General features: G+C 47.2%; 1 protein-coding gene across 1 annotated transcript in view; it reads left to right on the top strand.

Annotated features, from left to right (window-relative positions):
• The first annotated feature begins 1,119 nt into the window (after nt 1–1,119).
• Nucleotides 1,120–17,364, top strand: part of AGTRAP (angiotensin II receptor associated protein) — a 29,468-nt gene continuing 13,223 nt past the window's right edge. Inside the window, exons 1-4 of the mRNA XM_088466151.1 lie at nt 1,120–1,236; nt 8,733–8,767; nt 9,749–9,860; nt 9,943–10,159. Of these exons, the coding sequence (XP_088322277.1) occupies nt 1,210–1,236; nt 8,733–8,767; nt 9,749–9,860; nt 9,943–10,159 (391 nt within the window). The 5' untranslated portion in view covers nt 1,120–1,209. The remainder of the gene's footprint in view (nt 1,237–8,732; nt 8,768–9,748; nt 9,861–9,942; nt 10,160–17,364) is intronic.

Here is a 17,364-nt window from a genome sequence, read left to right as displayed (position 1 = left end):
GTCAGGAGGTCACAGGGTGGATGTATTGGTAACTATGGGGGGGATAAGGGGGGTCAGGAGGTCACAGGGTGGATGTATTGGTAACTATGGGGGGATATTGGGGGTCAGGAGGTCACAGGGTGGATGTATGGTAACTATGGGGGGATAAGGGGGGTCAGGAGGTCACAGGGTGGATTTATTGGTAACTATGGGGGGATAAGGGGGTCAGTAGGTCACAGGGTGGATGTATTGGTAACCATGGGGGGATAAGGGGGGTCAGGAGGTCACAGGGTGGATGTATTGGAGCTATGGGGGGATATTGGGGTCAGGAGGTCACAGGGTGGATGTATTGGTAACTATGGGGGGGATAAGGGGGGTCAGGAGGTCACAGGGTGGATGTATTGGTAACTATGGGGGGATATTGGGGGTCAGGAGGTCACAGGGTGGATGTATTGGTAACTATGGGGGGGATAAGGGGGGTCAGGAGGTCACAGGGTGGATGTATTGGTAACTATGGGGGGATATTGGGGGTCAGGAGGTCACAGGGTGGATGTATTGGTAACTATGGGGGATAAGGGGGGTCAGGAGGTCACAGGGTGGATTTATTGGTAACTATGGGGGGATAAGGGGGTCAGTAGGTCACAGGGTGGATGTATTGGTAACCATGGGGGGATAAGGGGGGTCAGGAGGTCACAGGGTGGATGTATTGGTAACTATGGGGGGATATTGGGGGTCAGGAGGTCACAGGGTGGATGTATTGGTAACTATGGGGGGATAAGGGGGGTCAGGAGGTCACAGGGTGGATGTATTGGTAACTATGAGGGGATGAGGGGGTCAGGAGGTCACAGGGTGGATGTATTGGTAACCATGGGGGGATAAGGGGGGTCAGGAGGTCACAGGGTGGATGTATTGGTAACTATGGGGGGATATTGGGGGTCAGGAGGTCACAGGGTGGATGTATTGGTAACTATGGGGGGATAAGGGGGGTCAGGAGGTCACAGGGTGGATGTATTGGTAACTATGAGGGGTCTATATATCCTCAGACTATATGCTGCCTGTGACAGGGCATGCTGGGAGCTGTAGTGTGAGTGCCACTTATTACATGGCAGACGCCGTAGCCTAGCAACGAGACCCCGCTCAAGTGTCACATGACTCCCTCCTTTCACGTGATCCCCTTGCTCCGCCCCCTTACGGGCGGTCAGGGCGGTTAGTGAGCAGCGCTGGGGAGACATGGAGCTACCGGCAGTGAACCTGAAGGTGAGATCCCGGGAGAGGGGCCGCCGGGGGCAGTTACACCGGGGGGAGAGGGGAAGTGTACTGTGCTGTACTCGGGGCTGCGGGTTGACAGCTGGGACAGGGGATATAGGAGTAAGGGGTAATTATACTGTAGGTTACACAGCAGGGGCAGATAGGCTGGGGACAGGGGATATAGGAGTAGGGGGTAATTATACTGTAGGTTACACAGCAGGGACAGATAGGCTGGGGACAGGGGATATAGGAGTAGGGGGTAATTATACTGTAGGTTACACAGCAGGGGCAGATAGGCTGGGGACAGGGGATATAGGAGTAGGGGGTAATTATACTGTAGGTTACACAGCAGGGACAGATAGGCTGGGGACAGGGGATATAAGAGTAGGGGGTAATTATACTGTATGTTACACAGCAGGGGCAGATAGGCTGGGGACAGGGGATATAGGAGTAGGGGGTAATTATACTGTAGGTTACACAGCAGGGGCAGATAGGCTGGGGACAGGGGATATAGGAGTAGGGGGTAATTATACTGTAGGTTACACAGCAGGGACAGATAGGCTGGGGACAGGGGATATAGGAGTAGGGGGTAATTATACTGTATGTTACACAGGCAGGGGCAGATAGGCTGGGGACAGGGGATATAGGAGTAGGGGGTAATTATACTGTAGGTTACACAGCAGGGACAGATAGGCTGGGGACAGGGGATATAAGAGTAGGGGGTAATTATACTGTATGTTACACAGCAGGGGCAGATAGGCTGGGGACAGGGGATATAGGAGTAGGGGGTAATTATACTGTAGGTTACAGATTAGGGGCAGATTGGCTGGGGACAGGGGATATAGGAGTAGGGGGTAATTATACTGTAGGTTACACAGCAGGGGCAGATAGGCTGGGGACGGGATATAAGAGTAGGGGGTAATTATACTGTAAGTTACAGAGCAGGGGCAGATAGGCTGGGGACAGGGGATATAAGAGCAGGGACTAGGATGTAGGGATTGCTATAGGCATCAGGTGTTCCCAGTGCAGGAAGAATTAATGACGGTAACTGGGAGTTATATACATGGAAGTGTTATCCTGCTGTTCCGTGCTGAGAATATACCGGGGGATGTATGGTAATGCTATATAGCCTGTGTGTGACGCTGGAGATAATCATATACAGGGGATGTATGGTAATGCTATATAGCCTGTGTGTGACGCCGGAGATAATCATATACAGGGGATGTATGGTAATGCTATATAGCCTGTGTGTGACGCTGGAGATAATCATATACAGGGGGATGTATGGTAATGCTATATAGCCTGTGTGTGACGCTGGAGATAATCATATACAGGGGGATGTATGGTAATGCTATATAGCCTGTGTGTGACGCTGGAGATAATCATATACAGGGGGATGTATGGTAATGCTATATAGCCTGTGTGTGACGCTGGAGATAATCATATACAGGGGGATGTATGGTAATGCTATATAGCCTGTGTGTGACGCTGGAGATAATCATATACAGGGGATGTATGGTAATGCTATATAGCCTGTGTGTGACGCTGGAGATAATCATATACAGGGGATGTATGGTAATGCTATATAGCCTGTGTGTGATGCCGGAGATAATCATATACAGGGGATGTATGGTAATGCTATATAGCCTGTGTGTGACGCTGGAGATAATCATATACAGGGGGATGTATGGTAATGCTATATAGCCTGTGTGTGACGCTGGAGATAATCATATACAGGGGGATGTATGGTAATGCTATATAGCCTGTGTGTGACGCTGGAGATAATCATATACAGGGGGATGTATGGTAATGCTATATAGCCTGTGTGTGACGCTGGACATAATCATATACAGGGGATGTATGGTAATGCTATATAGCCTGTGTGTGACGCTGGAGATAATCATATACAGGGGGATGTATGGTAATGCTATATAGCCTGTGTGTGATGCCGGAGATAATCATATACAGGGGATGTATGGTAATGCTATATAGCCTGTGTGTGACGCTGGAGATAATCATATACAGGGGGATGTATGGTAATGCTATATAGCCTGTGTGTGACTCTGGAGATAATCATATACAGGGGAATGTGTGGTAATGCTATATAGCCTGCGTGTGACGCTGGAGATAATCATATACAGGGGGATGTGTGGTAATGCTATATAGCCTGTGTGTGACGCTGGAGATAATCATATACAGGGGGATGTATGGTAATGCTATATAGCCTGTGTGTGACGCTGGAGATAATCATATACAGGGGGATGTATGGTAATGCTATATAGCCTGTGTGTGACGCTGGAGATAATCATATACAGGGGGATGCATGGTAATGCTATATAGCCTGCGTGTGACACCAGAGATAATCATATACAGGGGGATGTATGGTAATGCTATATAGCCTGTGTGTGACGCCGGAGATAATCATATACAGGGGGATGCATGGTAATGCTATATAGCATGTGTGTGACGCCGGAGATAATCATGTACAGGGGGATGCATGGTAATGCTATATAGCCTGTGTGTGACGCTGGAGATAATCATATACAGGGGGATGCATGGTAATGCTATATAGCCTGCGTGTGACGCCAGAGATAATCATATACAGGGGGATGTATGGTAATGCTATATAGCATGTGTGTGACGCCGGAGATAATCATGTACAGGGGGATGCATGGTAATGCTATATAGCCTGTGTGTGACGCCAGAGATAATCATATACAGGGGGATGTATGGTAATGCTATATAGCTTGTGTGTGACGCTGGAGATAATCATATACAGGGGGATGCATGGTAATGCTATATAGCCTGTGTGTGACGCCGGAGATAATCATATACAGGGGGATGCATGGTAATGCTATATAGCCTGTGTGTGACGCCGGAGATAATCATATACAAGGGGATGCATGGTAATGCTATATAGCATGTGTGTGACGCCGGAGATAATCATGTACAGGGGGATGCATGGTAATGCTATATAGCATATACAGGGGGATGTATGGTAATGCTATATAGCCTGTGTGTGACGCCGGAGATAATCATGTACAGGGGGATGCATGGTAATGCTATATAGCCTGTGTGTGACGCCGGAGATAATCATATACAGGGGGATGCATGGTAATGCTATATAGCCTGTGTGTGACGCCAGAGATAATCATATACAGGGGGATGTATGGTAATGCTATATAGCCTGTGTGTGACGCTGGAGATAATCATATACAGGGGGATGTATGGTAATGCTATATAGCCTGTGTGTGACGCCGGAGATAATCATATATACAGGGGGATGTATGGTAATGCTATATAGCCTGTGTGTGACGCCGGAGATAATCATATATACAGGGGGATGTATGGTAATGCTATATAGCCTGTGTGTGACGCCAGAGATAATCATATACAGGGGGATGTATGGTAATGCTATATAGCCTGTGTGTGACGCCGGAGATAATCATATACAGGGACAGAATGCCTTATATACAGGCGGGTGACAGTATACTCTTATCGCTGGCTATAAATGCTCGCTGTAGGATATAGCAGGCGGTGTTCCCGGGGTCCCTCATGTACTTCTGTGATCACTTCTGCTAATAACCGTCTCATTGTCTGTACACAGAAGGGAAATGAGTTTTCATTGCAATTTTGCACATCACGGACATAACATCTGGTAAATCACAAGTTTAGAGGAACAGAAGTGTGTGTGTTACTGTGTCGGGATGCAGGAAACAATCGCGCACTGTTTATCATTAGGCACAGATGACCCGTACAGACGCACATATTGCCCCATGGCGATGCTCTGCAGCGTTCTCTGTGGGTGTACAGGTCTGGCTGCAAAGGGCAAAGACATCACTGGAACGTCCGTCTGACCTGCGACCACCTTTGCTATTTTCTTACTTTCCGTTTTATTTTCTACTGAATCTCCTGCGTCGTTGTCAGCGAATGAGGGGCGGTGGGGCTGTCTCTAACACGTCTCACCAGCACTAATGTTCTCTATAGGTCTGTGAAACTTTGATTAAAAACACGCGTTGTAATATAAAGTGTTACAAGAAGGCGAAAATGGCGTCCCAATTTATATACACACTTAGACAACACAATCATGTGGCGCTTTGCATGGACAGAGACTTACTATAAAGAGATTGTGATTTGCGCTGTGACCTCTCACGTTTCACACCCATGTAGATCCCTTCAATAGCTTAGAAGCCCCCGACCCTCAGACGCCATACAACAGCCCAGAGGGAGGGGGTTCTTGTCTTCTGTTTGCCTGAGACCTATGTATTATTGTACTGTCCATGGTTTCTCTGCTCTCCCAGTGACCACATCACTGTACCTTCCTGTCATGGCCTGAGACCTATGTATTATTGTACTGTCCATGGTTTTCTCTGCTCTCCCAGTGACCACATCACTGTACCTTCCTGTCATGGCCTGAGACCTATGTATTATTGTACTGTCCATGGTTTCTCTGATCTCCCAGTGACCACATCACTGTACCTTCCTGTCATGGCCTGAGACCTATGTATTATTGTGCTGTCCATGGTTTCTCTGCTCTCCCAGTGACCACATCACTATATGTTCCTGTCACGGCCTGAGACCTATGTATTATTGTGCTGTCCATGGTTTCTCTGCTCTCCCAGTGACCACATTACTGTACGTTCCTGTCATGGCCTGAGACCTATGTATTATTGTACTGTCCTTGGTTTCTCTGCTCTCCCAGTGACCACATCACTGTACCTTCCTGTCATGGCCTGAGACCTATGTATTATTGTACTGTCCATGGTTTCTCTGCTCTCCCAGTGACCACATCACTGTACCTTCCTGTCATGGCCTGAGACCGATGTATCATTGTACTGTCCATGGTTTCTCTGCTCTCCCAGTGACCACATCACTGTACCTTCCTGTCATGGCCTGAGACCGATGTATCATTGTACTGTCCATGGTTTCTCTGATCTCCCAGTGACCACATCACTGTACCTTCCTGTCATGGCCTGAGACCAATGTATCATTGTACTGTCCATGGTTTCTCTGCTCTCCCAGTGACCACATCACTGTACCTTCCTGTCATGGCCTGAGACCGATGTATCATTGTACTGTCCATGGTTTCTCTGATCTCCCAGTGACCACATCACTGTACCTTCCTGTCATGGCCTGAGACCGATGTATCATTGTACTGTCCATGGTTTCTCTGCTCTCCCAGTGACCACATCACTATATGTTCCTGTCATGGCCTGAGACCTATGTATTATTGTACTGTCCATGGTTTCTCTGCTCTCCCAGTGACCACATCACTGTACGTTCCTGTCATTGTCTCTTTGGGTCTCCAGTTCTATGTCTCCGCTCTGTATAGCTGAGGACTTTATCATTTTATTGTTCTCAAACTACAACGTAATAAGTATATGTGAGGTATTGCTATAGGCTGATGGCGTAATGGTGAGTAATCCACTGCAGATGTGTAATAATATATGTATGCTTCACCACAATGCTACGCAATGTCCGTATTTTGCAATTACTGCAGGGCCAGGTTTTCCTAAACTGCTTCTGGCAGTGACTACACTATTGCAGGTTACAAGGTTGCTGCCATCTCCGTTATTAGTACATTTCCGTACTCTGTGTCACAACACAGTAAGATGTTTCCTGTCATAGGTTACCGCTGATAATAAGGCTGACACCCATCCACGTTAGGTTCATGTGTGTGTCTGACACTTAATGTTCATATGTGTGTATGGTAAACGCATGGCTGCTTAGCATGGTAGATACTTCTGGCTTGGTTATTGTACATAGGGCTACAGGCTGCTTTCTACCCCACGTGTTATGGCACATACAAGACGTGGTTAATAAAACACATTCGCCCCGTGTAGTGATGTCATCGCAGCATAACCGACGTGTTTTATATTAGAAGCATTTTAGTCCTTGTGGGATTAGTGTTTTGCTGTGTGTGATGGAGATGAAAGAAATACTTCACTGCACATTAACAGCTCAGGGAAAAACATACATACTTTATATATTCTATAATTTATATATGCTATACTTTATATGTTCAACACTTTATATATTGTATGCTTTATATATTCTATGCGTTGTATATTCTATGCTTTGTATATTCTATACTTTGTATGTGCTATACTTTGTATGTGCTATACTTTGTATGTGCTATACTTTGTATGTGCTATACTTTGTATGTGCTATACTTTGTATGTGCTATACTTTGTATGTGCTATACTTTGTATGTGCTATACTTTGTATGTGCTATACTTTGTATGTGCTATACTTTGTATGTGCTATACTTTGTATGTGCTATACTTTGTATGTGCTATACTTTGTATGTGCTATACTTTGTATGTGCTATACTTTGTATGTGCTATACTTTGTATGTGCTATACTTTGTATGTGCTATACTTTGTATGTGCTATACTTTGTATGCGCTATACTTTGTATGCGCTATACTTTGTATGCGCTATACTTTGTATGCGCTATACTTTGTATGCGCTATACTTTGTATGCGCTATACTTTGTATGCGCTATACTTTGTATGCGCTATACTTTGTATGCGCTATACTTTGTATGCGCTATACTTTGTATGCGCTATACTTTGTATGCGCTATACTTTGTATGCGCTATACTTTGTGTATGCGCTATACTTTGTGTATGCGCTATACTTTGTGTATGCGCTATACTTTGTGTATGCGCTATACTTTGTGTATGCGCTATACTTTGTGTATGCGCTATACTTTGTGTATGCGCTATACTTTGTGTATGCGCTATACTTTGTGTATGCGCTATACTTTGTGTATGCGCTATACTTTGTGTATGCGCTATACTTTGTGTATGCGCTATACTTTGTGTATGCGCTATACTTTGTGTATGCGCTATACTTTGTGTATGCGCTATACTTTGTGTATGCGCTATACTTTGTGTATGCGCTATACTTTGTGTATGCGCTATACTTTGTGTATGCGCTATACTTTGTGTATGCGCTATACTTTGTGTATGCGCTATACTTTGTGTATGCGCTATACTTTGTGTATGCGCTATACTTTACACTATTAAGCTATACTGTCATTTATATTTGGAAATGTGAAAATATTTGATGTGTATTCTCAGGCTGATGACGTTGGTCTCTGTACAGGTCGGCAGCAGCACCTGTAATATCTGCACAATAATATAATGTGCTATATACTATAATGTTCCCTCATTCCTCTATAACCTGTAATATAATGTGCTATATACTGTGATATCCTCTATAACCTGTAATATAATGTGCTATATACTGTGATATCCTCTATAACCTGTAATATAATGTGCTATATACTGTGATATCCTCTATAACCTGTAATATAATGTGCTATATACTGTGATATCCTCTATAACCTGTAATATAATGTGCTATATACTGTGATATCCTCTATAACCTGTAATATAATGTGCTATATACTGTGATATCCTCTATAACCTGTAATATAATGTGCTATATACTGTGATATCCTCTATAACATGACCCGTTGTTTCCCTGTCTCTCTCAGGCTATTGTCTTCGTACACTGGCTGCTGACAATATTGTAAGTATCACTCAGGGCAATGACTGGATACTGTCCTCTATGTACAGCATAATGTGTACCCGCCTAATGCCTGCGGGGCCCGACTGATGGGCACATTACTGTCACTGCTACTGGGGGCATAATACGGGGCATTACTGTTAATGATGGTAGGAGGGTGGTTTGGGGGTCGGGTAATGCCATGTAAGGACTGTTAGACAATAGGGTGAGACTCAGTTTGGCAATACATGCCTATCACATGCCGATCAGGCCATGGACTAAGCACAGAATATGGGATAACAGTACCATCTGGGTAACTAGTGACTGGGTGCAGCCTTATAGCCTTGGCTCCTGGTATACGCCAGCAGAATGGGTATGTAATACCGTCACTCCTCTCAGAATAACGTCAGCGACATCCCGATGGTTGCTATCCTGACAGGGGCCGGGTAAGTATACCCCACTTCTACCCCTACTCCTCCAATCCTCCCCACCCCGCATCCAGTCACTAACCCGCCCCAGTGGTGCCTAACCTAACCCTCCCCCCTGGGGGTGCTTAACCCTAACCTCCTCCTCCGCCCCCCCCCCCCAAAAAAAGAAAACCGCATAACCCTAACCCCGCTACGCTCCCTAAACCTAACCCCTTTCCCCCACAGCGAAGGGCGCTTCGGGCTTACCTCGTTTAGACACGCATCCTTCAACGTTCCGGCGTCGGGATTAAGATGGGTGTCGGTATTTCGACGCCTATCTTAAGTCTCTTGTCGGGATTCACCTGTCTGTATTGAGGCCGCCGGTTTCATAACTACATCCCTTCTCCAGCACAGGGTCCGGCAACCAGCGGCTCTTTAGGTGGCGTAATCCGCAGTCCCAGGTCACATCCGGGGGTCCGCCTCTGCTCTAGAATCATGTTACTGATCTGAACCTGCACTTGGTACATACAGGCATATAGTCCCCTGGTATCGGGCAATGCACCGTATTATCAGAACCATTGTGTTTTGTCTCTGGCAGTGCCTGTATCCACCTCTGGCTCCCAAATGCCTATTATTTGGCAAATGTATCTGTCCTGGCCTTGGGCATCTGGGCGATTGTGCAGAGGGACTCGGTTGATGCGATATTTATGGTAAGAACACAATATAGACCTTTGCTGTCATCCCCAGGACTGTGACAGGGATGTACTGACCAGTCCCATCTTTTACCTGCAGTTCCTGCTCGGGCTGTCATCCACCATTGTCCTGGACATCCTCATCCTCGCTCTCTACTTCGCGGCTGCAGAACAACAGTCAGAGACGACCCCCGCACGGGACCTATTCCGTTTCAGCGGCGGGATGGCTATTCTCAGTCTCATACTCAAGCCCTTGTCTTGTTTCTTCACTTATCACATGTACGTAGAGCGAGGAGGAGATTGTACCATCAACTTCGGTAAGTGATCCTCTTACTGCCCCCTGGCCGGTGCTTGGGCATGAAACCCGTCTGTAAGTGAGGAGACTACGGAAGGTTGGCAGTGTGTGGTAACTTCTACCTCCCCACCCATACATTACACACACGTACAGACCAGTACACGTACAGACCAGTACACACACACACCCATGTACACACACCCGTACACACACACACACACACACACACACACACACACACACACACCCAAGTACACATACACACGTACACACACACACTCTTACACATGTACCCATACACACACATACACAAACGTACACATACACACACGTACAGACCAGTACACACACACGTACACACACCCACGTACAGACCAGTACACACACACACCCATGTACACACACCCACGTACAGACTAGTACACACACACACCCATGTACACATACACACACACACCCATGTACACATACACACACTCTTACACATGTACCCATACACACACATACACACACGTACAGACCAGTACACACACACACCCACGTACACACACCCACGTACAGACCAGTACACACACACACCCATGTACACACACACACGTACAGACTAGTACACACACACACCCATGTACACACACACACACGTGTACACGTACACACGTGTACACGTACACACGTGTACACGTACACACGTGTACACGTACACGTACACACGTACACACGTACACGTACACACGTACACACGTACACGTACACACGTACACACGTACACACGTACACGTACACACGTACACGTACACACGTACACACACCCACGTACAGACCAGTACACACACACCCACGTACACACACACACGTACAGACTAATACACACACACACCCATGTACACACACACCCATGTACACACACACCCATGTACACACACACCCGTACACACACACCCGTACACACACACACACAAGTACACACGTGTGCACACTCTTACACATGTACACATACACAAACATACACCCCCGTACACATACACACGTACACATGTACCCATACACACACACAAACGTACACCCCCGTACACACACACACGTACACACACGTGTGCACACTCACACACACTCTTACGCATGTACCCATACACACACACAAACGTACACCCCCGTACACACACACACACACACACACACGTACACACACGTGTGCACACTCTTACACATGTACCCATACACACACGTACACACCCGTACCCATACACGCACACACGTACACATACACACACGTACCCCCTCTGTCGGAAATATTGAAATGTAGTATTCTGCCCTAGACAGCAGGGGACTTGGCTTTGGGAGGGGTGAGTATCTCCCGCACAGTACAGATCCTGGGCATTGGGTTCCTGCCATTATAGTTCTTGTTCCCCCATTAATAACGCTCTGAGCTACAGCTCTATCCCATGGCAAATCTCCCATCTATGGATGAAAACCGCAGCCTAGCTCTCTGTGTGTGATGCCCGCTCTCTGTGTGTGATGCCCGCAGCCTAGCTCTCTGTGTGTGATGCCCGCTCTCTGTGTGTGATGCCCGCAGCCTAGCTCTCTGTGTGTGATGCCCGCTCTCTGTGTGTGATGCCCGCTCTCTGTGTGTGATGCCGGCAGCCTGGCGAGGTAACATGGTGCCGTAGCCGATCAGCCTAAGCAGGCTATAAAGCTGTGTTTATAATTCAGGTATAATCGATTGGCCGGTCCTGGAGTAATAAGATAGGTTTGGGTAAATTAGATGGAGTGTCATTGAGTCGTCTTTTGCCTTTCATGGATCAGTAATGGGTGAAGAGATTACTTGTCACTTACACAAACCGTGGGCAACCATTTTGTGAGCTAAAAAATATTCATGAGAATAAAGCCTATCAATTAGCTAGACACCAGTGCCTGAAGTATATGTCTATGATTCCTAGTGACTGGATAGGCTGCACCCTCAGTGATGTCACTGGTTACTAGCGAGTGGATAGGCTGCAGTCTCAGTGATGTTACTGGTTACTAGTGAGTGGATAGGCTGCATTCTCAGTGATGTTACTAGTGAGTGGATAGGCTGCAGTCTCAGTGATGTCACTGGTTACTAATGAGTGGATAGGCTACATTCTCAGTGATGTTACTGGTTACTAGTGAGTGGACAGGCTGCATTGTCAGTGATGTCACTGGTTACTAGTGAGTGGATAGGCTGCAGTCTGTGATGTCACTGGTTACTAGTGAGTGGATAGGCTGCAGTCTCAGTGATGTCACTGGTTACTAGTGAGTGGATAGGCTACATTCTCAGTGATGTTACTAGTGAGTGGATAGGCTGCATTCTCAGTGATGTTACTAGTGAGTGGATAGGCTGCAGTCTGTGATGTCACTGGTTACTAGTGAGTGGATAGGCTGCAGTCTGTGATGTCACTGGTTACTAGTGAGTGGATAGGCTGCAGTCTGTGATGTCACTGGTTACTAGTGAGTGGATAGGCTGCATCCTCAGTGATGTCACTGGTTACTAGTGAGTGGATAGGCTACATTCTCAGTGATGTCACTGGTTACTAGTGAGTGGATAGGCTGCAGTCTGTGATGTCACTGGTTACTAGTGAGTGGATAGGCTGCATCCTCAGTGATGTCACTGGTTACTAGTGAGTGGATAGGCTACATTCTCAGTGATGTCACTGGTTACTAGTGAGTGGATAGGCTGCAGTCTGTGATGTCACTGGTTACTAGTGAGTGGATAGGCTGAACCCTCAGTGATGTCACTGGTTACTAGTGAGTGGATAGGCTGCACCCTCAGTGATGTCACTGGTTACTAGTGAGTGGATAGGCTGCATTCTCAGTGATGTCACTGGTTACTAGTGAGTGGATAGGCTGCACCCTCAGTGATGTCACTGGTTACTAGTGAGTGGATAGGCTGCACCCTCAGTGATGTCACTGGTTACTAGTGAGTGGATAGGCTGCATTCTCAGTGATGTCACTGGTTACTAGTGAGTGGATAGGCTGCAGTCTCAGTGATGTCACTGGTTACTAGTGAGTGGATAGGCTGCAGTCTCAGTGATGTCACTGGTTACTAGTGACTGGATAGGCTGCATTCTCAGTGATGTCACTGGTTACTAGTGACTGGATAGGCTGCAGTCTCAGTGATGTCACTGGTTACTAGTGACTGGATAGGCTGCAGTCTCAGTGATGATACTGGTAACTAGTGAATGGATAGGCTACATTCTCAGTGGTGTTACTGGTTACTAATGAGAGGATAGCCTGCATTCTCGGTGATGTCACTGCTTCCTAGTGACTGGATAGGCTGCATTCTCAGTGATGTCACTGGTTACTAGTGACTGGATAGGCTGCATTCTCAGTGATGTTACTAGTGAGTGGATATGCTGCAGTCTCAGTGATGTCACTGGTTACTAGTGAGCGGATAGGCTGTATTCTCAGTGATGTTACTAGTGAGTGGATAGGCTGCAGTCTCAGTGATGTTACTAGTGACTGGATAGGCTGCATTCTCAGTGATGTCACTGGTTACTAATGAGTTGATAGGCTGCAGTCTCAGTGATGTTACTAGTGAGTGGATAGGCTACCTTGTTAGTGATGTCACTGGTTACTAGTGAGTGGATAGGCTGCAGTCTCAGTGATGTCACTGGTTACTAGTGAGTGGATAGGCTGCATTGTTAGTGATGTCACTGGTTACTAGTGAGTGGATAGGCTGCAGTCTCAGTAATGTCACTGGTTACTAGTGAGTGGATAGGCTGCGTTCTCAGTGATGTCACTGGTTACTAGTGAGTGGATAGGCTGCAGTCTCAGTAATGTCACTGGTTCCATAGTTCTGAGTCTTTGATTCCCGCTGTCATCATTTCCCCCACTTCTGTGACACCCTGCCGTCTCCCCTGCGCCTGTGACACCCTGCCGTCTCCCCTGCGCCTGTGAAACCCCGCCGTCTCCCACTGTCTTCTCAGTCACCCCCTGCCTCTCCCTGTCACCCCCTGCCTCTCCCTGTCACCCCCTGCCTCTCCTTGTCACCCCCTGCCCTTCCCTGTCACCTACTGTCTTCTCAGTCACCCCCTGCCTCTCCCTGTCACCCCCTGCCTCCTTGGTCACCTACTGTCTTCTCTGTCACCCCCTGCCTCTCCCTGTCACCCCCTGCCTCTCCCTGTCACCCCCTGCCTCTCCCTGTCACCCCCTGCCTCTCCCTGTCACCCCCTGTCACCCCCTGCCTCCCCAGTCACCTAATGTCTTCTCAGTCACCCCCTGCCTCTCCCTGTCACCCCCTGCCTCTCCCTGTCACCCCCTGCCTCCCCCTGCCTCTCGCTGCCTCCCCCTGCCTCTCGCTGCCACCCCCTGCCTCTCGCTGCCACCCCCTGCCTCTCGCTGCCACCCCCTGCCTCTCGCTGCCACCCCCTGCCTCTCGCTGCCACCCCCTGCCTCTCCTTGCAGGGACAGGGGCTTTGAAAGGAGCTCGACCCTGTGATGTGCAAGAAATGAAGTAATCCCATTGGCGATCTCTCAGTGCTATCGTGCATGCATGGTCTGCTGACCGCACATGTGTGGTGGCCGTTTCGCAGTAACTTGCTGAGGTCCTGTAATAATTTTTATTGACTGGAGTCCCAGAGCAAAAAACTCTGAGAACCCCTGGGATAGACTATGCTGGAGAGGAAAGTCGCCTTCAGTAGTAAATCTATTTACGTCTTTAAAAATCTCAAGTGTAGTTTACGAAGTTCAAATTTATTTTTTATTGATCTTCTCAAAACTACTATTATAGCAGCTATTTAATGAGGTCACTAAAGGATCTGATGAGTCTGTCTCCTTCCTCTACGTCTGCATGTGAATGTGTATCTACACTAATCTTACAGCCCCAGTTACAGCCGTCCCCAATATCTGCCTAATGGGGTCCATCTCCTACGATATTTCTCCCTGCCTCCTAATCACAGCCGGGGGCACTACAGGCACCACCATTATCTGAGCCCAGCTGGAGGTCTGGAAACACTGGTCCAAACATTTGTCCACCATGGTCTCTTACTCTTCACAGTACTTTATAATAGTGCACTGTGGGTTTATTCATTCATACACAAGGACAGGAGCAGTGAGGTCACAGTAGCTTAAATGACTGCAACCTTTGCTTGCTGATCTGCATCAGATCCGATTGGACATCTTCCTTTGGTGTGAGGGGCTCACTGTCTGTAATGAGCGGGCGTGTAATAATGACGTTCTACTGCAACTCTCTTCCAAAGTAGTATAACACTGCGCAATGTATTTTACCTTCATGGTTTATATGTGAAAATAAAATGCATGGGTTTAATCGTCCTTTAACCAATCATGTAATGCCTGTAGCACCTGTAAGGCTCACAGCATGATTTCTCCTCCTGCGTCCTGTTATTGCCGGCGTTACGGCACTTGCTAACAAACCAGATATCTAGAGAATGCAATGGGGTATATTTACTAAACAGCAGCTTTTCCGAGCCCCCGATTGTCGGAGGTATTGGCCGCAAGATTTAAAAACTTCAACAAACTTAGATGCAAAACCGTCCTGCAGGCTGAGCTGACAGCAAACTGGATGTTTATATTGGTTTCTGGTTCTCACAGATATGCTCTTATGCTACTGAGTACCGAGTGATTCCCTTGTAGGGATGTATGTATGTATATATATATATATATATATATATATATATATATATATATATATATATATATATATATATATATATATATATTAGGGGTGAGCGGGTTCGGATTTCTGAAATCCGAACCCCCCCGATCCGGGTCAGGCTCGACTTTTCCCGCCTGACTCGGATCTGAAATCGAGGCAAAACGTCATCATCCCGCCTTCCGAGTCTCGCGGGTTTTGGATCCTATATAAGGTACCCGCGTCGGCGCCATTTTCTCACTCGGCTGTGGACAGTGAAGAGGGAGGGTGGGAGTTAGGGCTGTGTAGTGTAGTGTAGTGTAGTGCTGCTGTTGTCCACTACTTCAAAGTCCATAGGGGCTGGCTGTGTTGTGCTGTGCTGCTGTTGTTAATAGGGGCTGTGTCCACTACTTCAAAGTCCATAGGGGCTGGCTGGACTGTGTTGTGCAGTCAGTTCTCCATAGGGGCTGTGTCCACTCCAAAGTCCTGTGCAGTGTCCCAGTCCTAAAGGAGTGCTGTAGTGTTGTCCAGGGGGTGCTCTGTCCATCAGGGGTGCTCCCCCCAAGTGCTAAAAAAAAATTATTTTCTGTGTTTGTGAATTGTGTGCGCAGTAGCCGCACGTGCATCAACAAAGTAGTGCCAAGCGTGCGCCTGTGTCATAAGTAAAGGGCCGGCTGGCTTGACCGTTAAAGGGTGCTGTAACCCCCGAAAGTACACTCCAGTCCAAACCAAAAAAAAATTATTTTCTGTGTTTGTGAATTGTGTGCGCAGTAGCCGCACGTGCATCAACAAAGTAGTGCCAAGCGTGCGCCTGTGTCATAAGTAAAGGGCCGGCTGGCATGACCGTTAAGGGTGCTGTAACCCCCGAAAGTACACTCCAGTCCAAACCTAAAAAAAAATTATTTTCTGTGTTTGTGAATTGTGTGCGCAGTAGCCGCACGTGCATCAACAAAGTAGTGCCAAGCGTGCGCCTGTGTCATAAGTAAAGGGCCGGCTGGCTTGACCGTTAAGGGTGCTGTAACCCCCAAAGTACACTCCAGTCCAAACCAAAAAAAAAATTATTTTCTGTGTTTAGCCGCACGTATATATCAAATCGATATAACATAAATGGAGGACCAAACTTTCTCCGATAAAAATAAAATAGAGAAAGATCAAGAACCACTTCCTCCTAGTGCTGAAGCTGCTGCCACTAGTCATGACATAGACGATAACATGCCATCAAAGTCGTCTGCCAAGGCCGATGCCCAATGTCATAGTAGAGGGCACATACAATCCCAAATGGCAAAGTTCAGGAAAATGACCTTGAAAAAGACATTTAAATCAGCTGAAGAGAAACGTAAACTTGCCAATATGCCATTTACGACACGGAGTGGCAAGGAACGGCTAAGGTCGATCCCTAGTATGTTCATGACTAGTGGTTCAGCTTCACATGACGATGGAAGCCCTCCTCCCACTAAAAAAATCAAAAGAGTTAAGCTGGCAAAAGCATAGCGAAGAACTGTGCGTTCTAAGAAGATATCACAAATCCCCAAGGAGAGTCCAAGTGTGGTGGTGGTTGCGATGCCTGACCTTCCCAGCACTGGACGGGAAGAGGTGGCTCTTTCCACCATTTGCACGCC

Source organism: Taudactylus pleione, unplaced genomic scaffold (genome assembly GCF_031769625.1).
Source record: "Taudactylus pleione unplaced genomic scaffold, aTauple2 ptg002575l, whole genome shotgun sequence".
Classification (NCBI taxonomy): Eukaryota; Metazoa; Chordata; class Amphibia; order Anura; family Myobatrachidae; genus Taudactylus; species Taudactylus pleione.
This window is presented reverse-complemented; position numbering and strand designations above follow the sequence as displayed.